The 26,431-nt window shown below is 43.6% G+C and overlaps 1 protein-coding gene across 10 annotated transcripts in view; it reads left to right on the top strand.

Annotated features, from left to right (window-relative positions):
* The window catches only part of ssbp4 (single stranded DNA binding protein 4), a 70,003-nt gene that overhangs the window by 29,718 nt on the left and 13,854 nt on the right, over positions 1-26,431 (top strand). For all 10 annotated transcript variants that reach the window (XM_078945779.1, XM_023954125.2, XM_078945774.1 and 7 more), the window contains one exon: positions 22,070-22,159. In XM_078945779.1, the coding sequence (XP_078801905.1) occupies positions 22,070-22,159 (90 nt within the window). The remainder of the gene's footprint in view (positions 1-22,069; positions 22,160-26,431) is intronic.

The following is a 26,431-nucleotide window of genomic DNA, read 5'->3' as shown; positions in this document are numbered from 1 at the left end:
AGTAGTTAATTAAATCTGACAGTTGTGTCTAATGAGTCCAAATGCCATAGAATTTCCTGCACCTTTCTGCAGAGATGTTCCAGCTGCATGAATGTTCCTCAGCTCTTTAACAGCTGCTGTTTGACAGCTTAGGTCAGTGATCTGCCATAACTGCCGCTCCGCCGCTGCCTCAAAGTTGTTTGAGCCACTCTTTTTAATTTCCTCAAATGTACTGTTAACGTAAAGGTAAAAATGGTATCAGTTGACACCACAACCTCTGGAACACAGAGCCTTCTTAGCCCAATATGTTTACAGCTTCTATTTTTTTGGATGCTTCCCATCCTGAAGGTCTATCTTTGATGGTTCTGGCTGAGCAGCTCGGCCCACAGAGGGTGAGCAGACGCTCTGACGACAGTCAGTACAGGGGTCATGTTTTTATGTGACTGAAGGGCCAAGGCGGGTGAATCCCCTGGGTGATGGGGGCCTCTTTCCCTGATTAACTCTGGCTCCACCCTCGCTCCCCGCAGACAACTGCCTGATGGGGTCTCCGTCTCAAACCCCTGGCTGAAAACAATTTCCTCATGCATACGAGTGCTCTGGGATCACAGAGAAAAGACTGTTCCTAAGAGCTGCACATGCTTCCCTCAGGGTGGCGCTCTGCAGGTATGAAGGAGGAACGTGTCCGGAAAGACCTGGATGGATGGCTTCCTCTAAACGTCTCAGGTCTTCTTTGGCAGCTGGGTTATTACAGTTGGAGAGAACAATTACAGAATACATAAGAAATATGGATTGTTTATTTATGTCTTACAAATAATGTAGTTGTCGGGCAACATGGAACCAGAATGCATTCTGAGTTCCAGATTTGGCAAGCTCATCTGGGTTTGGCTAACTTTGAAGGCACCTCTATCTGCTGACTTTGTGGCATCTCCACTTTGGGGAAAATAATAGAGTATAATTTGCTAATACTTACATCTCTGGACTGGTTAACAGCTAATCCAAGGGAATGTGGTGGGATTGAAACCCTGGCGGCATTCCCAGTCCTGCAATCCCCAGACTAGCTGGATAGCTTGTTGGCTTTCCCCTGAATCTGTGATCACAGACATGAGCACTCTTACACGCAGAAACACACGTGTGTTCAGCATGCACCCACACTACCATGCAAACGAATGCACACTTCAAGGATCATGAAGAGCCTAAATTTGTGGGCCTTTGTGAAGTAATTAGAGTCAGTCCTTGTCAGAATTGTATTTTTGTCCCTTTAATCATGTTTGTTTGCCTAAAGAGATCAACGTGTATTTCCTTTCTGCCAAAATTTGGACGTTCCTCAAAAGAGCAATGTGTTGAGGAAATGCCTTTGATTAGAAGAACATGGCGAGCCTTTAAGAGCGACTACAGCTCTCTGGCTTGTGATGGGGGGGTGGCACACGCTTACGAGCACACAGAAACGTAAAGACAGCAGAAGAACCCTTTGTTTTCTCACAGACAAACTCCATGGGAGACACCCTCTATGAGGTCTTTGAGGCTGAGGTCCCGACCCCAAACGTGCAGTTGTTGCCAGATTTAGTGCCATTAGTGCGTCATTCACATCGCAGCGCTTCCCTGACTCCACTCAGCTCCTGGCTAAACTGCATCTTGATCAATGCTTCAAGACAGATCAGGTCATTTAAAAAACTGCAATTCAGTGACTATCATTTCCTGATTCAGGTTTTTCAACACGTTTGGTCTTTCTCGTGATTTTCTTTAATCGTGCCAAAGCTACTGATGAAGCTTTAGAAGGTTTTACTGTGACATTCAGTCAAAACAACAAAAACATACGACTGTCGGTGGCAAAGGTTCAGACATTTTTGTTACAGATTCAAAGATGTTTCAGCATCGTACCATAGCATTGTACCGCACTGCGTCATACCGTACAGTATTGTATCATACAGCATCGTACTGTGCAGTATAGTACCGTATAATACCGTATTGTAACCTGCAGTATTATATCATTCAGTATCGTATCTTACAGCATAATATTGCACAGCATTGTACCGTACAGCATCACATCTTATAGTATCATATTGTACAATTTTGTATCTATCTTTTGCTCATATCTGAGGATCTAAAATGAAAAAGGATATAAAAAGGTTCAATATATCAAGTTAAAATGTAACTTTTTAAAATTTACATATTTTTCACATTTTCAGTTTTTTACAATTTGTACTTTCAAGTTTCAAATCTTTGACTATCGACATGTACATGTGTTATTTTTTCTTATGAAGAGAACAAATGTAATAAAAACTCTTTTCTTTTTTGCTTTTCTGAGTGTTTCCCCTTTTAAAATGCTGTCAATCAAACTGTCGAAAAAGACGCTCGGTTAGAATTAATGAGCTGTTGTGATGTCACAACGGCCCTGTAGTGCATGTGCATTGCACAAGCTCCCTGATCTGCCCCGTCCAGCGTGCATAAGCTCAGGTGCAGGAGAAGAGAAGATGGCACATTGCTGCAATCCCAGCACATATTTTAAGTGTGTCCAACGCCGCACGTATCTAAAATTAGTCCCAAATGTGTTCTCTGCATTCATGTTCTCGCTCTGACTGAGTTTGAAGGCTTGCTGTCCCGCATTAATCTACTTTATTATTGACTAAAATATCATAAAGTTTAGGAATGCCTGAGTTGGCTGGCATTCCATCCTGCAGCGGGTCTCTATCTCGCCGCCAGCTTGCCTCCCGGAAGCCGGCGAAGTGATCGGGATCGTTGAGCTCCATGGGCCCTGCGACAGACTGTCCAGGGTGTGCCCGCCGTCGCCCAACAGTAGCCGTGACGGGTACTGTTGGGCGATCTGGTTCAGGCGATTCCATTCACTGTAAAACAATGGACAGCTCAACCCCTCCCATCTCTTGTTACCAAATAGTAAGTACCAATGCCTCCCAATACAGGCACCGACATTTTGAAACCATTCGACAGAGATTGGTCCGAGTCGCTCCAAGTCATCGTGTCTATTGCAACTACTGTCGCCAACATAGACTGAAACAACAATGGACAGCTCAACCCCTCCCCTCTCATGTTCCCAAATAGGAAGTACTCACTTTGGTTTCAAGAAACCAAAATCCCATGGATTTCTTTTGAGAAATAGACAGTGATTACTCTGTTGTTTTATTTGTCAGAATGACCATTCTTGCTGTGATACCTTCTTCTTAACATCTCATTTCTAATCCTAATTTTTTTTTCAAGATTTTTTTATGGCAAGTTATTCAAGTTATTAACAGCTGCGTTTCCATTACACAAATGTGCAAAACTTTATCAAAATTCTATAAATGCTTAAAAAAAGCACAATTTCAATTCAATTTTATTTGTATAGCCCAAATTCACAACAACAGTCGTCTCAATGGGTTTCGTACCGGTAATTGTAAGGTAAACATACAATCAAAAAGGATCATAAATGCATAGACTTCAATAGGATAATACTAAAACTTTAACTAAACAGACTAAACTAATCTGGCATCCCTGCCCTTACAACCTCCTTCACAGTAATGAAGAACTCCTAAAAAACCGGATTCTGGAAAAAACTAAGAAACCTCAGGGGTGACCACATGAGGGAGGGATCCTCTCCCAGGATGGACAGCCGATTTACCAGAACTCATAGAGAAGAATTAACTTATTTAACTTTAAAACTACATATTTAAACTCCAGCAAATGATTTTCATTCAGATGAAGTTGGGGGACAGTTGGGGGCGCGAGACGAGCCGGAGACAGGATCAACAACCAGGTGTAGGAGCAGTAGTAGAGGCAAGGCAGAAACGAGGTACACAGTCAGGTACAGGAGCACGGATGAGCCAACTGGAATCTGGAATCACTTCGGAAAGAGGGACAGTACATGAATCGCACTGAACCAAACAGAGGCATGGAGAACTAAATGATAAATAATGATCAAGAATAGAGGAGAGGAGAAGTAGATGAAAAAAGAGTACAGAACCCCAGTGCACCATAGTTTCCCCAGCTTCAAACTTCTAGCATCCTAGTAACAACTTTATTGTTGTTGTTAAGTTTAATTTAAACAAATTAACATTAAGTTAAATAATCTCTGAATACTAACTAGTCTGACAATAAGTCTGTCCAAAGAGGAATGTTTTCAGTCTAACTTTGAATGTAGAAACTGAATCGGCCTCTCTTACATGAGCTGGGAGTTCCATAAAACAGCAGCTTGGTGGCTAAACGCTCTACCTCCAACTGTGCTTTTATATATTCTTGGAACCACAAGCAGTCCTGCATTTTGCAAACGGAGTGCTCTGTTTGGTTGGTAAGGCACTATGAGGTCTTTAATATACAAATATGTACAGTATATATATCATTTTTAATATATTATATAATATTTATATATATAAATTTCGCAATTATACTATGTCTATTAAATCATAATTACATTTCTGTCTGTGTGTGTCTCATTACATTGCATAGAAGACACGGAGGATGTTTAGAGATATGATTTATTTATTTTAAAAAGCTCTACAAAAGGATCAGTAATCACGTTCAAGAGATCAGTCTCTCCCGCTGCAAAAATCACTCTCAGCCGCTACTTCCATGTCTCTGTGACTCACATTAGTTCAGGAGGGGAAAAATAAAAACAAGAATCAAACTAGAGGATCTATTTTTTTTATTATTCCTCTGGCTAACTGGTGCTTCTCTGTAGCTGCCTTGGTGCTGCATAGGAAGCAAACGTGCCACGCCGCTGGGCATAGCAAGCAGCAAAGGAGTGATATTTCTGCCACCACGTTGCACACAAAACTTTTATAAGTTGCAAATGAAAATGTTAAATATTTGCTTTTCAATTGTTTTTTGTATTTTGAAAGCAAAAAAAAAACAAAAAAACAAAGCCGAATAAAAATTATTAAAAAGCAAATATTTAATATTTTCACTTGCAACTTAGAAAGTTTTGTGTGCAACTTAGAAAGTTTTGTGTAACATGATGGCAGAAATATCACTCCATACAAAGCCGGGATCCGGCGAAGCGTTCGCAGGCTGGTGACCTGTCCAGGCTGTAACCCTCCTTCGCCTATCAGTAGCCGGAATGCGCTCTGACAACTCTGCAGTCCCGGCGGGTTAAGAAAATGGATGCACACTGTCTACCTGTGCAGAGTTGTTGGTCACGTGACTCATTTAATTCGAAAAATTGTTTCCTTTGCAGTTTTGTAAAATATGTGAATTTTGATACACCTAAAAAAACCACCTCCTCCAAGTGTAAAAAACCTTTGTTGATAAATGCGAGTTTTCCACGTGTTTCCATTAGGCGGATTTATGATCATAAATGTAATTTGCACAATTTCATAGGTAATGGAAACGCAGCGTTTAAGAGGTCGAGGCGTGGAAAGAGGTGGGAACTCACAATGAGCTCACTCCCGGATGGCGACAGTCATTGCCAGTCATTTCTTTCTAAGACACTTAGGTTGTGGAGTTTTGGTGAAAAACCTTATAATCATAATGAAAACACCAACGGGAGCGTTTTTATTTTTTTTTTAAATGGCCTTAGGGGGACTTAAAAAACATTGTTTTCAAATTTACAATCTGGTTTTTCAACTCTAAGCTGATCCCAGTTTGACCCAACCATTTTAATGTGTGAAATCTGAATTATCATAGAACATAAAGTAAATGTGCAAAAGGTTGCAAACGCTTTACTGCAGAGGAATATGCAGTGTTTCTGTCCTCTGTCCGTCATCCTATTAATTAATTGTCTGCATGTTTGAGTCTTTCATCGATTAACTTGAATAAAGGCAGAGCTGATGAGCTCCAGCTCTGGCAGGTCGTAGATGGACGTGGACTCACTGGTAGCTTTTGCTGGTGACCATGTGAGAGGGTTAAATATTTGTCCCAGAAACAGGTGTCTTAAGGGGCGGAGCTTTTCTCTGTAAACAGCCGTTGATGGGGGCGCCTTTGTGAGTTCCTGCGGCTCGCTCCTCTGGCTTTGAAGAACCTCTTCCTCCTCGGTTTTTGCTTCATTTCTTCTCAGGTCCTCCCCCTCCCCCTCTGCTTCTTAGGAGAGATTGATTGGGTAATGTGGTCGGGTGCTACCAGTGCCCGCTTTCTTGCTTGGGGGCAGGAGAGAAGCGTGATGGCGTGACAACATCCAGGAATAATAATAGCATCCATAGTTTGGGCAGAGAAGGTTCTTCTGGAAGGATGAGGCCGCCATGCCGAATCCTCCCCGCTAACAGGATCCTAAACATGTCTCACTTCCTCCGCCTGCTTCGTCTTTTAATATCAAAGGGGGTGTGGGCGGATGGACCCTAGGACCCCGTCTTTGTGTTGTTTACCGTTGTTCCAGTCTGAAGGAAAAAGGCCGGTTATCGGTGCACATCTTCACCTTTAAGAGGGAAATGCTGCCCTCGGTCTGGAAGCGGCTGAAGCAGAAGATTAAATATTATTGATGCGTTTTCTTCCTCTGGATGAGCTGAAAGTGAACTGTGATGTGCATGAGCTCGTGTGTGGCATGAAGCTGAGGGGGGATATCATGGGGAAACTGGGGACCCTTTTGAAGTCTTCATCTTTTATGCTTTATCTGGGTTTGGGTGCCAGCTCTGCCCTGCATCCTGCGAGCCCAAGGCGCCGCCAATGCCATCAATCCACTTGTGCACAGTTCTTGTAGAATCCACGCCCTGCAGCATTTGCATGGAGATCCTCAGCCCGTTTAATTCCCTGACGCAGTTACCCGTGAACATCCTGTTAGCTGCAACATCGTCATCCATAACAGTTAAACGAATGCTGCATTCTGGATGCTGCTTGGGGCTTTTGTTTATCCCCCCCAATGAAGCTGGGGAGGGGGCTACCAACCCAGTTTAGCAGTGAAATCACACTCTAGTAATAAAAAGAAGCAACACGCCTTGCTCATGGGTGTCTGCCGTGCCTCTCCCATGAAGGCTGCAGCTCCTGATGCCCCTCCCCCCAGAAGACGGCGGTCCACAGTCTTCCTCCTGATTGTTTTTCAGGTTCATCATTATTCTCTGTTCGTTTGGAACAAAAACTGTCACCAAACCTCCTGAGTTCTTTCTTAAACCGCAGAATATCTGAGTTTTGCTTTAAAAACTTTTCTGCCGAATAGAATAGAATAGAATAGAATAGAACGCAAGTTTGTGTTCTTACAGTCGCGTGTTAAGAGAAAATAAACAAATAACACAATGTTATAGTACCATCTAAGGCAAACAACACAAACACAGACACAGAAAAAATAATAAAAATGAAAAACACTACTCTCATATTAGTCCACTTATTGCACAGCTAGACCTTTCAGCAGTCCTTCTTATGTTTGTTGAGTGTGTTGACGGTTGTGGGATAGAAATTGTTTTCTTAACCTGTTTGTTCGCGTTCTGATTTCTGTCCTGCCGTCCTGAAGGTAACAGTTCAGAGTGTGTCCTGTGTGATGTGTCCCTGAGCATGTGTTGGTCCTTCTTGAACCGTTAAAGTTGTCCAGGGGGAGAGAACAGCCGCTGACCTTCTAGGCCGAGTCTATGACCTTTTGGAAGACTTTCTTCTGAGCTGCTGTGCTGCTGGTGATCCACACGCCGATGCAGTAAGTCAGGATGGATTCTGTGCTGCACTGCTAGAAGGACAGTAGGAGTCCCTGACACATGTTGTTCTTCTTCAGCACCCTGAGGAAGTAAAGAATCTGTTGGGCCTTTTTCAGCAGCTCAGAAGTGTTTGTGCTCCAAGTCAGGCTTTCCTCAATCTGGACTCCTAGAGATCTGAAGTCTGCAGCCCTCTCTGCCTTTTCCCTGTAGATGGAAAGCGGAGATGTGGTCGTTTTCTTCCTCATGTAGTCAATGATCAGCTCCTTTGTCTTTGAGATGTTCAGGGGCAGGTTGCTCTCCTTACACCATCTTGACAGCCGCTCTACTTCATCCCTATAGGCACTCTCATCCTCTTCAACTGCATACTTCATGATGGTTTTACTGGTGGGTGGGGGCCCAGTATGAGTGTAGAGAGTGTGGAGCAGGGGGCTCCGCACGCAGCCCTATGGGTCACCAGTGCTGAGGTGAAGGGTCAAAGATGTGTCTGACGCCAACTTCTTAAGTTTCTCCAGCAGCTTACAGGGAAGGATCGCATTGAAGGCCGAGCTATAGTCTACGAAGAGCATCTAAAAGTAGCTCCCCTTCTGCTCCAGGCGGGGTAGTGCAGTATGATGGCTGTGGCTACGGCGTCCTCTGGATCCGTTTCCTCCGTAAGTGAACTAATGAGAGTCAAAGCTTGGGGGAAGGCCTGGTTTGATATGACTCAGCATTAGTTTTTCAAAACAACTGGTCGGTAGCCACTCAGGATGGAGCTGTGTGTTTTTTTTCAGCACAGGTATCATGGCGAATTTCATCGTAGGACGGTGGACAGGGACTGGTCAAAAACATTCCAGCATGTTCTTTCAGGACTTTGCCAGGGATGCCGCCTCGTCCTGCCGCTTTCCTTGGGATGGTGGATCGCAGTGTCTGCCTTACATGGCTCTCCTCGATTTTCAGGGCTGAAACATTGTCGGCCTTGAGATGTTTTGTGGTTATTTGAAGTGGCTCCACCTCGAGAGTGAGCAAAAAAGAGGCTGACTTCCTCTGCCCGCCTGGCATTACCGTCCACAACACTCCGGTTGGTTTTGAATATGGTGAGATGCTGGATTTCTTGCCACAGCTGCCTCCTGTTGTTGCTGCCCAGGTGAGCTGTAATGAGTCCGATCCCCTGGCTTGAAGGCGGTGTTCCTCTCTCTGAGCAGGCTCTGAACCTCACATGCCATCCAGGGTTGATCTGATTAGCATGACTGAGCTAAGTGAGGAAGCTGTCTAGCCCTGCAGCCCTGCTTGGTGTTTATGTACACTTTATTTAGAGTTTTTGCTCCTTTTGTGCCACATTTAACATGCTGATGGAATCTAGGTAGCTCGATCTGCGCTGAGGTCTGCGTGGTTAAAGTCCCCTGCTACAATGAGCACAGCTCAACAAAGCCTTTGCTTTTTAGTTTGCTAATGCCGTCGTGTAAAAGTCTGATAGCCAAGCTAGTGTTAGCATCCGGAGGAATGTAAACAGCTGTTACTAGAACAATGGTAAACTCCCTTGGAAGATAAATAGGTCTGCGTTTAACAGTAACATACTCCAGGTTAGCACAGCAGTGTCTGTTTTTGCTTACTGTGTTTGTACACCAGTCATTAGTAATGTACACACTGAGTCCTCCTCCTCGGCTCTTACCGGAGCACGCTGTCCCGTCCTGACGCTGTGTTGTGTTGCCCGCTAGCTCAATAGCTGAGTCTGGGATGGATAGTGGGATTGACACAGTTGTCCCCCATTTCTCTTTTGGTGGAAACCTGCAATCTCGGGTCGTCCATTTGATTCTCGAGGGAGCGGGCGTTTGGGTCAAGCAGGCTGGGAAACCGTTGAAGCCGTGGTCTGAAAGGCTGCCTTCTGAGCCTTGTTAGAGCGCCGGCTCTGCTGCCGTGTCACCAGTGGAATGGTAACCCATGGTGACCCGGCCGGGCGTCCGCAGGAATCTTGTGAACAGATAAACCCAGTTGTCACTAGGGATGGGTACCGTGCCCCGGTATTGAACCAGCCCCGGGGCCACATTCTTCAAGACCGCAGTATTGTTAAGATCTGACCTGAACGGTTCTGCTATCGGTACTGGAGAAGTTACTTTTTCTCTTTTTTTGTGTCCCACAAGCGTTATTTGTCATATTTAACATACCAAGTCAGTCAATTTTCCGTTAATTAATGATGATATTACTTTCGGTATTCTCGTTGAAGCGGAGAGCTCTGTTTGTCTATTTGTGTGCACGGGGGGCGGGGCTGTTGTTTAGACAGCACGTGCCGCGCGCGCGCACACACAAGACAAGGCAGCGCACATAGTCTGTGGTGATCTCGTAGGGGACACTTGAGCCCTAGACTAAGAACACCCGTTTCTGCGTAAAATTAATGAAGTTTGCATCAAGGAGCCCCTACCATGCCGTCACCTTGCTGCTACGATGACTGTATGTTGCGCTGTTTGTGTAGAACACGCTGGGGCGGCGTGTTCTACACAAACAAACAGGTAGAGAGGCGGGGCTTAGATTCACCACTTATGATTCCAGACCCGTGACACACTATCAGCTGCTTCCTAATACTTAATAATATTTAATGTCTAATGATAGTTGTCATCCGTAAAATTAATATAATTTATTGGGTTTACTGGATTTAAACAAAAATAAATAAATAGAAAGGAGTCTGCATCAAAGTGAATTTGTTTCCATCATTTAACTTAACTTAACTTAACTCTGGTGTTTGACAGACAAAAAGGTCTATTCAAGGTTGTGGAAAATGGACAAAAGATCAAAGGAAACATCACGCTCATAAAGAATAAAAATAATTAGATTAAATAATTAAATGAATATCCTGTCTGGAACATTCTCATGTATAAAGTAAAATTTTTTGTTAAAAGAAACAGTTTTGTTGCATAATGAGGAAATAAAATACTTTATGTTCTTCATTTGTTATTTATTTATTTATTATTCGTCCTCAAAAAGCATCGATAAGAGTACCGTTAAAATACCGGATCAATAAGCAGTATCAATAAGAGTAGTAGTACCGTTAAAACCTTAACGATACCCATCCCTAGTTGTCACATTGCTTTTGTTGCAAACTCCAATCTTTAGGAGGTCATTCCAGGTGTAGATGTTGTTCGTGAGACTGATGGTGCTTGAGAAAGAAGGAGATAGTAAAAAATAAAAACAAACAACACGTTGACCGACCACTGAGCCGCTGCGTCCATGCGCTCCGCCATCTTGCTTACAGATGCTTATCACGAGTTAAAAGTTGGTTTCTTATTTTTCTACGAGTCGTCACCGGACGATGAGCTGAAACATTTGGTCAAATGTCTGTTAGAATCGGCAGCACTCATGTTCTATTGGATTCCAACCTGGACACCGCCGTCTGGCTGTAAGCCGTCAGTCCGTTATTTCTGTTGTGACGAAGTTCAGAGCAAAGTGGGGCGGAGCCTTGGATTTATTGTTGGCTGCATGTTTGGACTAATCACAGCTGAGTTCCTGTCTGCATTTGTGCATGTAGAACTGAATGTCTCACAGGCTTCATGCAATGCTGGGCATGCAGCTGCACTAAGACAGGCTGCTTTCCGCCGGTCTGCTTCCTCTGCATGACTGTTTTATGGGATGGGCACCGAAGCCCCCCCCCACCCCCCCAGAGGAAGACCTTATTCTTCCCTCCAGCTTGAGCTGAGCTGTTGGATGCTGTAATCTCTTCAGGGCGTCTGTATAGCAGACAGATTACTGTCTGCTCTACATCGTGTGGTGACGGATGCAGGACGGAGCCTCCGAACTACTACAGGATGAAAATGACCTTTTTTTAATGTGTCTATTCGGACATTTGTTTTTTTAGGAAATATGTTTGAGTCTTAAAAGATTGAAATCCAGATGAATCCACCCCAAGGATTTCCCTGGAGTCATCACCCAGATTACCTCCCAGAGGTGTAACCTCTGTACCTCTGGACTTTGACATCAAAATGGTTTTGAACTATTAAGGATTTCATAAAAAATAAACAAACAGATTTCTTGAAATGCAGCGTCATAAACCCCTCCCTCGCTTCTATATCTCTGTCTGCTGTTCTCTCCATTCCTGCAGATTTAATGAGCCTCTCTTGAACCAAGAAGTCTGCGCACATGCACGCACACACACACACACACACACACACATCCTCACCCACACACGCACCCAAACACACACACACGCACACACACACACACACACCCTCACCCACACACCCACACCCACACGCACACACCAGCCTTCCAGCTGTGTCCAGTCACTGTGGCAACACACTGCTGTGTGTTAAACACTGCAGTTGTTAGGCATTGATGGGGTTCCGTCCTCAAACAGACTCACAATCCCTCTTTGAAGATAGGTCTGCTGACCCCCCCCATGATCATTTTAGTAAAGGTCTAAAGCCGACCCCCCATTTGCATGAGCTAAGAAGACATGAAGTCCTTGCTTTGGTGGAGGGGCCTAGGAGCTGGGAGGTGCTTTGCAAACGCAGACACTGGAAGTGTGCAGCCAAAGACGTGTGATTGCGGAGCTCCACTTGAAACCTGGTGAACAAAGAGGAGCAGAACGCGGCGGCTGGTTTTTCTGGAGGTTTCCTCTGAAAACAGTTTTCAGATGTGCAAACAAAGATCTCACCGCAGACTCCTAAAACCGCAGCTTTGTACTTTTCTGTCTTTGTCAGTTTCCCTTTATTTAAAGGATGATCCTGCATGTTCTTCTCCAGAAGAGCTTCTTATGTTCTCCTCCCTGCTGTCCGTCCTGTTCCTTTTCGTTTTTCTTCCACCACCTTATGAAAATCTTCCAGCGGTTTTCATTCCTTTGCTTCCGTCTTCATCCCACATCCTCTGCTTTGATCCCATGTCAGCAGTCAGTAAACTCTTCAACAGCATTGATCGTTGATCAATGGGAAACGCTTCAATCATTTTCATTTGCCGCTCAGTTATTGGTCATAATGGCTACCGTCCTCATGACGGCGTCCAGGTATCACCTGCAGCTCAGCTCACCTGGATTCTGCCCCCCACACACATTCCCCTGCCCCATGATGCCTCACAGAGGGGGACAGTTGTGGTAAATGATCGGATGAGAATGTGATGATAAGACACACCACAGAGAAACAAGATGGAAACCATCAGAGGAAAAGTTACATCTTCCAACAAGTTTGCGAGCTTCGGTGTGTGTGTGTGGGGGGGGGGGGGGGGGGGGGGGGGGGGCATATAGATGGTAGACAGGAGTGAATGTGTAAAATAAACCCAACCAGACTGGACTTCAACTTCCCAAGAGCTGCTTCCTGAAGTCGTCAATCACTTGTTAGGAGACGCATGTGTCTCTGTGTGTGTCTGCGTGTTTGCTGTGCCTCAACATACCATATATCTTCAATAGAATTGTGTTTTTACACCCTAAAGACTTTTCTTGAGGAAGAAAAGGCTGAGGACTTTAAGGTGGGGCTGTCCATCAGCCAAGCTGAAGTCCCCAAGTTGTCAATGAGCTCCTCGGTGGCAAGGCGCCGGAAGAAGCCCTCTGGTTCACCTTCAGATAAACCTATGTCGAGAACGACAGAATTTAAGCACAAGTGTGCAAAGCTTCAGTCCAGGCTGAGGTGGAGTGACCTGTACCAAGCTCTGATGGAGTAAAAGAGGACAAATGCTGACTCCAGTGGACTTCTCACTTTCTGCCTACGCCATCTTACCTTCCATTGGATCGCTCTGTAGGACAATCAGGATCAGGAATTTTACTCAGGTGAACGTTCAGACCAGCAACAGAAGAAACGAAACCCGGACACGTCCTCCTCCCTCTGCATTGACAGATTGAAGTTTGTCAGGAACCTGCAGAGCTGGTCTTCCTCCAGGACTGGAGGGTTAAAAACACTTTGGAAGTCCTCAGACAGTTTAAAATCTTGAGGCAGGTTTTATCTCCTTTGATGTTCTTCTACTGTACATACCTCCCTCTTTTACTGCTTCTCGTCTTTCTCCTTCCCCCTCCCCCTCCCTTTTATAGGGGAAGGAGTCCCCCAACACCCCCCCTCCAGCCTGGCCATATAACGTGTTTCCTTCCAAGAGATTCTCCTCCTTCCTGCCGTATTCTCACTTCATCTTTCACTGATTAACAGAGAGGTCAACATAGGTTTTTTTTTACTTGCCCAACAGCTGAGCAAACAGACGAAGGCCTCTTGTTGTGGACATATTTTATTCATACAACCATTACCCATAATTCCTTGATTCCCCGGTGAAGTGCCTGTTTCTTCTAAAGGGAAACCAGCAAGAAGATTTGCTAGTTCCTCCTGCTGTTTAACGACAATTTCAATTTATGTGTTTACTAATAAAATACTTGACTTCTGAAACTTTAAGAAATTTTGTTTAAAGGCTGCAAATGATTCTGTTAATGCAGTTAAACTGAAATCTCTAAAAAAATACTGTGGATACATGAAAAAAAATGAATATCCTGTACACATAATTGCTCTAAATAATAAATAAGTTTAAAAGCTTTAGCATCACTCAGTGGTGATTAAAGAGCATTTGAACAGCTATGTTGCTCGGTTCTTGAATCCTGAATGTGCACTCATATTTAATTTGACTATTTTTGGCTTTTGCTTAGCTATTTAAAGCTTAGAAAGACTTTTAAAAGCCACAGAACTGTATTTTAAAAAATGTATATAGCTATTTCAAAATTAAAATGAATGAAACAAAGCTATTACCCACAATTCCTCAAAACCACTGGCTGCTGGAAGATATACAAGTTCCATCTGCTGTTAAATGACAATTCCAAAAAAAAAAAAGCATAGGCTTTGCAGGCAAAAGGCTTTTATTCTGAAAGTTTAAAAATATTACATAAAGGCTGTAGATGCTACTGCGAGCTATGTCGATGCAGTTAAGCTGAGATCTCAGAAACTACCGTAGATAAAAAAAAAATATCTTTAGATCGCATAAATTGTCCTACATAATATAGTTTTAAATCTTTAGAGCCACCTAGTGGTGGTTTAAAGAAGGTTTGAACAGATTTGTGAAACTTAAAGGTGCATCCATATTTAAACTGGGTATTTTTGGCATTTGATAGTAGCAGCTTTAAAAATGCTTAAACACAATTTCTTTAAAGGAGTTGCAAATGTAGTTGTTTATTTTTCTGTCACTTGTCCTCCAAATCTTCATGTTTCACTTCCTCCTTTTCCTGTTGCCTTCCACTTTCCTGCTGCTTGTTTCCCCCTTCCTGTACTTCCTGTCATTAAGCCGTCTCCCCCGGTCCTGCCCTCCTTTTTTCCTCTCTTCACCTTTTTTTTCTTCTGCCCTTTTAAGTCCTCTGCTCGCCTCCACTTCGCCCCGTTCTTCATCCCTCCATCCCTCATGCTTTCCAGCTCAGGAGGTGAAAGCCAAGCGGATTAAGGAGGGAGTTTAATCTGGTTGACCCGCCCAGGGATTGGCCTCCACTTCTGTCTGAGACTGGAGGGGATGGACAGCGGTGGGCGTGTCCAGGAGGGAGGTGTTAAGGTGCCGGGCTGTGTGTGTCTGAGCTTCAGGAAAAAATAAAACAGGGCAGAAAACGAAAAGATTGATGGAGCTGTGTGTGTCTGCACAACATGTGGCGTGTGCCCCTCCACGCGCATGCACGTTTGATGGTGTGTTTATGGAGACTGTGCATTTTATCCTTCCGTCACCATAGTTACGGTGAAAGCAAACCTTCCTAGGTTGGTTTTGGAGTTTTTTTTTCATTATTGTTGTATTTTTACATGCACAGTGGTTCGGAACCAGACCTCTGCTTATCGAAACTGCTGGGATGTCCAGAACCAAGCACCGATCGCAGCTCTGAGACCGGCTCTGAGACTGTGTTTGCCTCTGTGTCAGCCTCTGTATCCGCCCAGCCCGACTTTCACCTTTCGGTTTGAGGGGTGGGGGGTCCAGTCAGCAGTTTAACAACTGCTGCTAGTCCAGATTCTGAGGGGCTTAAAGTAGGGCTGCACAGTACAGTACATCGGAAATGTATCGTTGTCGAGATATCAAGCTGTGTAATATGCATGTTAGACGCACGCCTCCTATGTAGATGAGGGTCATTTGGAGGATAACTTAAGTTATGCTGACTGTTATTTAAATTGAACTGTTGCAGTGACATTGAAATTATGTTTTTATTTGTTTTGCTATTTGTTCATGTATTGCAAGTTATATTGTCATCGCAATATTGATCACTATTATCGAATATCGCGATTTTTAATCATAACGTACAGCCCTAGCGCAAAGTGACCTAGCCAAAGAAAAAACTAGGGAGGCAGTATAGAAATGCTTCATGGGGGCAGTACAGAAATGCCTTATGGGGGCAGTATAGAAATACATTAGGGGGGCAGTATAGAAATGCACTGTGGGGGCAGTACAGAAATGCATTGGGGGGGCAGTACAGAAATGCATTGGGGGGGCAGTACAGAAATGCATTAGGGGGGCAGTACAGAAATACATTATGGGGGCAGTATAGAAATGCACTGTGGGGTCAGCAGCTAAAATTAGTGCTGTCCTGCCTCTCTGCACTTTTGGCACGGTTATGTGATGTTTGGGGGGGGGGGGGGGGGGTCGGAGGACACATGGTAAGCTGGGCTCGTGAGGCGGTCAAACTGTCGTGTCTGTTTGCTGGAGGCCTGGAAAGGTCAAGGCGGAGGAAGTGCCAGGAATAGGGCTGTGAGATGCCTGTGTGTCTGCTGGTTCATATGACACACCCCACAGTGACACAGAGCCCCCCCCCCCAACACAGAGACGCAGCAATAGGGGGATTTTTTCTACCAGCATCGGCCTGAACCTCATCACCATGTCTTGTCTCACCTAAACACGAGGCTGTTCTCTGGATCTGAGATGCCCGAGGGACCGAGCAGAGACAGGAGCCCCGTAACCATGACATCAGCTTCTCTGAACTGCCTGACATCCACACACCAACATCTAAGAGCGACTAGAGGGGGAGGGGGGATAGTTAGGCAAAGGATTTTTAATTGTGTGTGTCTTTATGTGTGTGCGTGTTGTAGTGTTTGATAGTTTATGTTGTAGTGAATTGTTATATTGTGTGTTGTGTGTAGCAGTGAACTATTGGTGGGCGTGGGGGGAACCTGAAGGCCTTCAGGTTTACAGTCTCAAGTCTACCATCTCGGGACTACAGTCTCAGGTCTACAGTCTCAGGTCTACAGTCTCGGGTCTACAGTCTCTGGGTAGATCTACAGTTTTGGGTCTACAGTCTCAAGTCTACAGTCTCTGATCTACAGTCTCTGGGTAGATCTACAGTCTCAGGTCTACAGTCTCAGGTCTACAGTCTCAGGTCTACAGTCTCAGGTCTACAGTCTCGGATCTACAGTCTCGGGTCTACAGTCTCGGGTCTACAGTCTCGGGTCTGTAGTCTCGGGTTAACAGTCTCAGATCTACAGTCTCAGGTCTACAGTCTCTGGTCTACAGTCTCCGGTCTACAGTCTCTGGTCTACAGTCTCCGGTCTACAGTCTCCGGTCTACAGTCTCCGGTCTACAGTCTCAGGTCTACAGTCTCTGGACTACAGTGTAAGATCCTACAAGTTGGGCTACAGAAAGACCTTTTAGCTCTAGACTATTCCTGATTAAGAGTTTTATTGAGTTCTTTGGTAGCAGAGTTTCTTTGATATTTAAAGGTACGTACTGTACTGTACTGTACGTAAAAGCTTTTTCATTCCATACGATGAGACTTTATTGTTTTTTCTTTGATTTAGGGATTATTGAGCACTAAGCTGCAGGTTCAGATACTTTATCTGAGCAGTTCATGCATACATTACACACCAAAAGTTTGGACACACCTTCCCATTCATTTGAATTAGAAGGTGAGAAGACCTTTGGTCTGTACTGTATTTTTGTCCAAAATGAAAGAACAGTGAACTTTTCTTAGTAGGAGGACTGCCGTCTGCTCAGAAGTGGAATACACAAACCAAAAATCTGATTCATGTTTTTGTCATTGGATAGTCAGTCAACAGACATGGAGCAGAAAAAGAATCAAACATTACCTCACTTTAGTATGTCAATCAGTTTTATCAGTACAATGGGTTAAAATGTGTGTTTTTAATGTTTTTTTTCAGTGGAATGTGTGTAAGCTGTGGGTGGGTGTTTACAAACAGCAGATATTATTTGATTCTTTGCTTTGATGTGTCTCTAATGTTTGTGTTCTTAGCGTGTAGTTCATGTGCTGGTATTACTGAAGTTCTCCATGTTTTATGAAGGCTGTGCGGGTATGGCTTTTGTGATGTTTGTGGTCTTTTAGTCATTGATTGATTGATTGATTCATTCATTCATTCCTCCATTCATTTATTACACAGGAAAAGATTTCAAACAATTGGCCCTGACTTAGTTTAAAACTGGTATTCAGCAGGTTCCTGCTCTGCAGAACAGTTAACTCAAGACATTCATCGTAGGTGCCAGGACAAAACAGAACAATTATACAATCATAAACCGTTCAGGAAGAGACAGCATGAGAGGAAGTTAGAAGCAACGTCAGTGGTTGCAGCTCTAGCAGTCTTAAATAAAGTGTAGATGTTGTTCTAAATAGTCCTAGTGATTTTAGAGTCCTGATGGCTTGTGGATGAAAGAGGAGCCAATAAGCCTCAGAATGACTTTTCGTTACCCTACACCAGGCTGCATCCCTATCTTTAAGCAGGTCATCAATCTCTGGGGAGAACCAAGGATTGTTATGCCTTTTTACCCTAAATCTGCAAGTAGGTGCATGTTTATTGATGAGTTTTAAAAACTTATCATGAAAGTATTGCCATGCTAAGGCCAAGTCATCAGTAATCGAGATTCTGTCCCATCTCAATATAGACAGTTTTTTAAAAATCTCTTTTTACCAGAATATGACGTTTAGCTTAGAGTTTGCCGTTTCTGATGGTGGGAATGGCACAATATTCACTTTGGTCATTTACAAAAATACCTATGTCAGTGAACTTGTGTGGGGCATTCGTCAAAATAAGATAAATTAAGGATGATCGAGAGGGGCACTTAATGTTAGGATGGGTAGGACTATCGATGAATTGAGTGAGATTTAAAGAGTCACAGACAGATTTCAAGTTTTCTAATTTTGGACTTAACCAGTCAAGATTTAGGTCTCCTATTAAAACCAATTTACTTCAATTTAGACATTATTATACAGAGAAGAGAGGGCGTCACTGCTGGCTGATGGAGGTCTGTGACACCCCATAATAGTGAGTGAGTTCACCTCATATCAGTGAAGAGAAGATATTAGTGAAGTGTGCAATTTATTTATTATATAGATGGCTACACCTCTACTTTTTTATATCCTGCTAGAGATTTCCTTATCAGAGATATATCTACTAAACATAGTTTCAGAGAGCACTAAAATGTCAATGTCTGCGGATTTCACCCAAATCGTGACAAGATGACTCAATGAGCTCATTTAGAGCAGAGCCTGTGTGTATAAAGCAATGCTCTTTATATGTCGACAACAAGTGTAACAGCTGACAGTAATTTTTGGGGGATTCATGAAGGTAAGGCAGCAACGTTGAACTTGAATCAGAAATTGACCAAGTGCAGGTCCCAGAACCTGGAAGACCCTGAGCGGGGGGGAAATCTGGGTGCTCGTCACCGCTGTTTATGATTGATAAGTTCTTGCAGCTGAATAAGTAAGCCATACAGTGCACTTAATAATGTCACTGTTACTGTCCTTGAAGAGGAAAGCGACTCCAGTCACACAGCGACTGTAGAAAACATGGCCTAGGGCCTGTGTTGGGCTTCATCGGAGTAGGATTAGCCGACTACCAGGACACTACTTTACTATCAGCAAACCACTCTGGTAATAATTCAGCAGCAGCAACTCAAGCTGATCCATATCAAGTAACGTACCACGGAATCCCAACAATTGACCGGTAGCAGAGAGATAGGACAGTTCCCGTTGCAGAATAACCTTCCAGGCTTCGTTGAATCAGTCCAGAAAACAGAAGCAGGATCCGGCGAACCGTTGTGGAAGAGCCAACCGGCAACATCAGGAGCGAGGTAGGTCCAAGACGGCAACAGATTATGGTAGAGTCACTAGTCACTGGTCTCAACTTCGTAGTGAGTAAAGTTCCGGAAAGTACTTGAAAGGGAAAAAGTCTACAAGATTATAGAAGTTGGAGGGTAAACAAAGGCTGAGATGTTTGCGCCGCCATCTTAGATTTTTTTTTTGTTCCATCAAAAGGTTCCCTTTCTCGTCAATGTTTGTCCATAAATGTGTTGCAGGTCACATGACGAGACAGTAAAGTGACGGAAATCTCTACTGAGAAACATGCAGTAATGAATGACAAGAGCCATTTTTAGGAACACCAGAAGATGGATGTGTCTGAGTGTGAAGGTCTATGTCTTGAGATCAGGACTGACTCCATCCATCCATCCATCCAACTTCCACTCAAGTCCTTTCAGGGTCATGGGGTTGCTGTTGCCTATCCTGATGAGGAGGGGTTTCTTCTGGAAAGGGTGTCAGTCTGCCGGCGCAGGCCCAGCACAGACTGAAGCTCCTTTATTTTGCTGCTGGTGTTTGAGTAGAAAGCAAAATATAGGTAATATAAAAGTACTATAAAGGTCCTACTCTGACTGGATGTGTGCCATTCTGGCAGGGAGGGGATTTCATGGATAAGCATGACTTCTGTCTGGATCATTTGTTGAGAACCATCTGGGTTTTTGCAAAAACGACCTGCGGCGTTGTCCTGTGATCATTAGAAAATGCAGCACTGTAGGAGGATGTGCGTTTGCGGTGTGTTGAGCTAGAAACAGCCGATGTTTGAGGCCGACCGAGCAGCTATCAGTGCCAGTCTTCTTTAAACTCTCCCCCTCTTTTCCTCCTTTCTCCATCCCCCCTTTCTCCTCCTCTGCCTGGCCGTGCTGTGATTGACGGCCGGAGGGTTTTAATGGGCTCTGGAGAGCAGGAACTGAGGTCTGGGTTGTCATGGTAACTAGGAGAAAAGGCCTTTTGCTGCTGCTTATTCTGAGCATTGTGGAGGCACACCAATGAGCGCGCACACATGCATGCACAAACACACACTTTATTGCCAGCACACATCCCCCACCTCCCATCGCAGCAACTTCTCTGTCTCTGCTCATTTTTTCATCCTCCTCTTCGTTCTCCTATTTTCTGCTGCTTGATGCTTTGGAGCTGCAGGTGTTGCATCACCGTGCTTTGCCATCATCAGGACACAGAGCTCCACCTCCGACCTGCAGTAATAGAGACAGCAGAGCGGCTATAATCTTCCAGTGACACATGAGGTGAAGATGAAACAAAAGTTCTTAGGTCACAGCATCTCAGACCGTCAGCGTCCCTTCAGAAGAAGGGCAGGTCGTCTCTGAACTCACTGGTTCTGGTTCTGCTGCAGGATTTTCTCAGTCTTGTTCTGGGTTCAGAGATCAGATAACAACTCTTTTGTGGGTCATCGTGAAGACCCAGGATGAAGAATGAAGTCATCAACCTTTATTGGTAGGACTTGATGACAACAGCTGTTAATAATCTCCTTGGTCTTTTTGAAGCATCTACAGACCACCTCAGTTTCAGAGATAGTGCTTAAAAAGGGAAGACACCAAACGAAATACAGCAAGAGAACAAAGTCTTCACTGCATCTGCATGTTTCTTTGCTAGAAACTGAGGTGATGCTCCTCAGGATCCGGCTTTCATGCGGAATAACTACTGAAGTAACCTGAACCTGCTGAAAAAAAATCACGTACAGGTAAAGGTCACAGTCAGGTAAAGGTCACATTCTGGTAAAGGTCACATTAATGTAAAGGTCAGGTCTTGAGAAAGGTCACGTTCAGGTAAAGGTCACGTTCTGATAAAGATCACATTTATGTAAAGGTCACGTTTTGAGAAAGGTCATGCTCAGGTAAAGGTCACGTTCTGATGAAGATGACATTTATGTAAAGGTCACATTCTGAGAAAGGTCACGTTTAGGTAAAGGTCATGTTTAAGTGAAGGTCACGTTCAGTAAAGGTCTCATTCAGGTAAAGGTCACGTTCTGGTAAAGGTCACGTTCAGTAAAGGTCACGTTCAGTAAAGGTCACATTCAGGTAAAGGTCACGTTCAGTAAAGGTCACGTTCAGTAAAGGTCACATTCAGGTAAAGGTCACGTTCTTGAAAAGGTCATGTTTAGGTAAAGGTTACGTTCTGATAAAGATCACATTTATGTAAAGGTCATGTTTAGGTAAAGGTCACGTTTAGGTAAAGGTCATATTCAGGGTTCCAGCAGACAGACAGACGGGTGTGTAAGCTTTTGAGGGGGGACATGACCAAACTTTGTCAAGTTTCCCGCCTCAGCAGATGAAGCAGTTAGTGTCAAACTGATCTCTTCCTTTATGATGAAAACATTCATGAGTGAGAAGGAAGAGGGAAAATCTTCTGGAATTGCATTCAGGAGTCCAAACTGGATCTGCTCCAGAGACCAGGAACCCCTAAGCACCGACAGAAGCTCTTCTCTGAACCCAGAACCATGAGGTCTTACGGTTTAGTTGGTGGTTCAGCTTCAGTCTGAAGAACTCCACCTGCTCCAACCGTTTCCCTTCCCTGCTGTGTCTGTATCAGGATTACTCAACAAAACCCTGTTTTCTTGGTGTCGTTTCAGAGTGCGGCCGCTGCCCCCAGTCCAGTGATGGGCAACATGCCCCCCAATGATGGCATGCCGGGCGGACCCATGCCCCCTGGCTTCTTTCAAGTAAGAACTCCCTGTGAAACTTTACCTCGAACTTCACATCCAATCATCTCCCCCAGCACGAAACGCCCCCCCCCCCTTTTTCTTTCAACATTAACTCTTGTGCTATCTTTTGGGGTCCAGATGACCCCACCCTTACATTGACATGTTCTTCCTACCATGACAAAGGTGGATAAAGGTGGAAAGATTTCATGTAATCCATGGACACCAGTGAAGATCACAAATCATTGAAGAAAAAAGGTTCAGAGCACTGTCTAGTGGGTCTAGATGACCCAACTCCCAATGTTAAAGTGCCACAAGGATTAAGAATCCTAACGTTTCTTTAGATAACTTTAGCATAAAACATGAAGAGATGTGCAGCTTTCTGCAGATCTGCACGTTTGTGGTGGACAAATGACCACACCCAACGTATGAAAATGAACGACCTTGGGAGAATTGCAGCTGAGCAGTGCGTTTACCTGTTTACACCTCCCCGTGGACGGTTCAGCCCAATTACTCACCTGTTTCACGTCCTGCTTAAAGAACCAGGTGTGTACTGCATTTGTCGCCCCACCCTCCTCCCCAGCTTCCACCTGTGAGCTCCGTTTGGGGTTGTTTTATACCCAAAGTTTTCTATGGAGATCTTTGTTTTATTGTATCTGAACGGAGCCTTATGCCAAACTAAAAGAAATATATGGAAAATAAACCTTTTTCTACTGCATGAGTTGTCTAACAGGTTTTATGTCAGTAAAGAATATCACATATGACAGCTGTTCAAGTACATTTGTTTTCTTGACATAGCTTAGAAACAATCCTTCCATCAGAGGACTGTCCTCGGAAAGAACGCACCATAAATCTGTGAATTACTTTTTCTATATGAACAGTTCTGCCAGTGTGACGTCGATACAGACGAGTTTTCACAACAGTTGGTGGATTTGTATGGGATTACATATCTGCCATAAAGTGAAAGGGCATAAAGACAACAAAGCAGGTGTATTTAGAAACTGAGTGAGTGAACCTTACAACCGCGCTGGCGCAATTCTAACCAAGCGACCCCGTATTTTACAACTGAACGGCTGCAATCCTAACTGAGCAGTGATCCTGTTCGGTCAATTCTCTTTTGTGCGCTCACCTGGATTTACGCTCAGTGTTCAGGGGTGTGTTTGTCACTTGGGGGCATGAACCTTTCTGGTTGATCCAATTGGCTAAAATTTGCATGTCAAGCAGTGGGGCCGGACTTTCATTTTGGTGAAACATACCGGTGAAACATGCACGTGAAACGTGCACACTGGTGTGTGTTTGAAAAAGGCAGCGAGCTCAAAACTGAGTTGATTTTGATGTATTTTTTCAGTCATCAATCAGCATTTAAAATCCATCAAAGTCTTCATCTTCTGTACCTGAAACAGCTGGACTACATTTCTATCAATCACGCCAGCTTCCCTTTCCTCATCCGAGTCCGTCTCGTTGCCGTGCGGCTCCAAAGATCAGTGAAAGCAGACACCTCAGTGTCTCAAGTCCTGCAGTCCCAAAGTGTGGCATAACTCGCTGGCGCTGCGTCCCGGTAAAAAGGGAGGATGGACAGCTTTTCATGGTCATCTGCTGGAAGTTGCAGCGCTCAGCCTCGAGTCGTTCTTCCAACGCAGGCAACCTCCTTTTCCGCGGAAACTCAGCTGCCGCTACATCTTCTTGTCTTGTCGGAGTTGGTTTTCCAGCGTCCTCACTTACGGACCATGGATTCATTATTTTTAATTCTCTGGCAGCTGAGGTTCGATAAGTTAGAAAGATCTTCACAGATTCAGACTTCCTGCTCAATAACTCTTCTGATCAACGTTCAAATGTGTCAGCAAGTATCTCAATACTTTTGTATTAACACAGAGAGTGAACCACAAATGCATTTCTGAAGAAAAAAGATAGTTTTCTTGCCTTTTAATCAGAATTGTTCGCTTTAAGCTTTGAATGCAGACATGCAGCAGCCGGCTGTCAAGGGACCGTCAACAAAGTGCAACCTCTGTGAACTGTGAAACACCACTGTGTAAAAATCCATAACCTCACAAAAAAATCATAAAATTATTATAAAGCATATTCTTGTTACAATACATATTTTTTAGGAAAGTCCATCTTTATTTTATCTTGTTGAATATTTTTTCAAATTTTAATAGATATGAATCATGACTAAAGTTATCAGTAACTTGACATGACCTTATTGTAGGAAGTTTTGTGTCAGTAACTACAGCATCTTCAAAGCCATTGAGCATTTTTGACCAAATATGATCCATTTTTAAATATGAAAAATTCTTAACCATAAACTACTTGATTTATGACATAATCTTTGTTGCAGTAGGACAATAAGGTCATGATTAGTCAGTACAGGAAGTTTGGTGACAGAAGCTTTAGAATCTTCAGAGCTATTGTGCATTTATGTTATGATTCATATCTCTATTAAATTTTAAAAACTATAAGCAATAAAATGAAGGTTGACCTCCTAACAAAATTTAGCATAATAATAATAATGATGTAGCATGACTATGCTGACGAGTCTTCATTACCAGTTCATATAAATATAGACATTTATTCGCTTTTTAAAAGTTTACTGATTTTTACAGAATGGTGTTTCACAGGGTACGCACTTTATTGACGGTCCCTTAGCAGTCGGCTCGCTGCTCTGTTTGCATTCACAGCTTAAAACGAACAATTCTGATTAAAAGGCAATAAAAACGATCTTTTTTCTTTAAAAATGCTTTTGTAGTTCACTCTCTGTATTAATAGAAAATGATTGATATACTTGCTAACATATTTAAACATTTATCAGAAGAGTTATTGATTCAGGAAGTCCGAATCTGTGAAGGTCTAATTTAACCGAACTGCAGCTGCTTGATTCCCGTGTTTCTCCGCGTAGCTGATAGCTTGCAGTTTAAACTATGCCTCATAATCGTGTCTCTTTGCATTTCCAGGGTTACCAAAACAAAGTTGTTCTGCATAATGCTCATAACTGCACCTTTGAACTATGGGGGGAGGGGGGGTCTTCTTTCACGTCCTCTCCTCTCTCCGTACCGTCATCATGCTGTTCTCTCCTAGATCCTCTTTGCCGAAGTCACACAACAACACATTAGGGCCGCTCTGTACATGTAGGAGAAAATGTAAGACTTTCACCTTATGGTTGTAAAAGTACTGTATATAGAAAATATAATAAAAGGCAGAGAGCCGCATGCAGCTCAAGAGCTGCCTGTTAACCCCCCCTGCACTGAAAAATGAAAGGCCCGCCCCTCTGCCTTGCGGATAAGACGTGCAAATTTCGGCCAATCAGATCAACCAGAAAGGTTCCTGCCCCACAAATGACAAAAACGCCCCTTAACACTAAGCGTAAATCCAGGTGAACGCGCAAAAAGGCATTGACCGCGCGGGATCACTGCTCAGTTAGGATTGCGCCAGCGCGGTTGTAAGGTTCACTCACTCAGTTCCTAAATACGCCACTTTGTTGTCTTTACGCCTTTGCAATTTATGGCAGATTTGTAATTCCATAGATTTGTATTAAACTGAAGGAAACCCTGAGTGGATCAGATGGCGTTCCTTTGAACTGAACTATCTTTTTCTTTTCTTTAGTTATGAACTTTTTTTGTATTTTTGGGTTAATATTTTGATCCATATTCAACTTGACGTCACATCCTACAGTTGACTGTAAACAGTCTGTCAGTATTGGATACTGTGTTTTAAATGTCATCAGATATAAACACACATCCGACATTGTCCTCCATAGTTATTAAACCTAATTCTCAATTACTAAAATGGTCCATTTATCCATTTTTATTCTATAAATTATTTTTGTTTTTAGGCACTTTCAGGAAAACAAAATCAATCTTTTCTTTGATGCCTAATTAGAAACAAACTCCATGACCATCATGTGTATGTTTGTGTGTGTTTATGTTTGTGTGTGTGTAGGTGTGTGTGTAGGTGTGTGTGTGTGTTTTAAGGATGAGCAGTTCACAGAGCAGAGCGCACATTGATGCTGTTTCCTGGGTGACATTATTCTTCATAAAGGACCGTATGAAACGAGGCGTTTCACCCCTATAGAGCAGTCAAAGCGGCTGAAAAACATCTGCTGGCTGACGTGGTCAAACGAGGCGCCGTTCTGATGTTCGACATCAACCTGCTGAGATATTTCTTTCACTGTTTTCTAGATTTATGTTTTTTAGAAAAACAGAGCTAATGTTGGATAGTTTGCATTGAAGCACAGGAAAAGAAATCGGACCAAACCAACGTACAGAACCCTCCAAAAGGGTCTTCATCCACCTTCTGTGT

This window comes from Oryzias latipes, chromosome 4 (assembly GCF_053564925.1).
Source record: "Oryzias latipes strain Hd-rR chromosome 4, Olatipes_Hd-rR_3.1".
NCBI lineage: Eukaryota > Metazoa > Chordata > Actinopteri > Beloniformes > Adrianichthyidae > Oryzias > Oryzias latipes.
The sequence above is the reverse complement of the archived record's forward strand: the minus strand, read 5'-3'. Positions and strand labels throughout refer to the sequence as shown.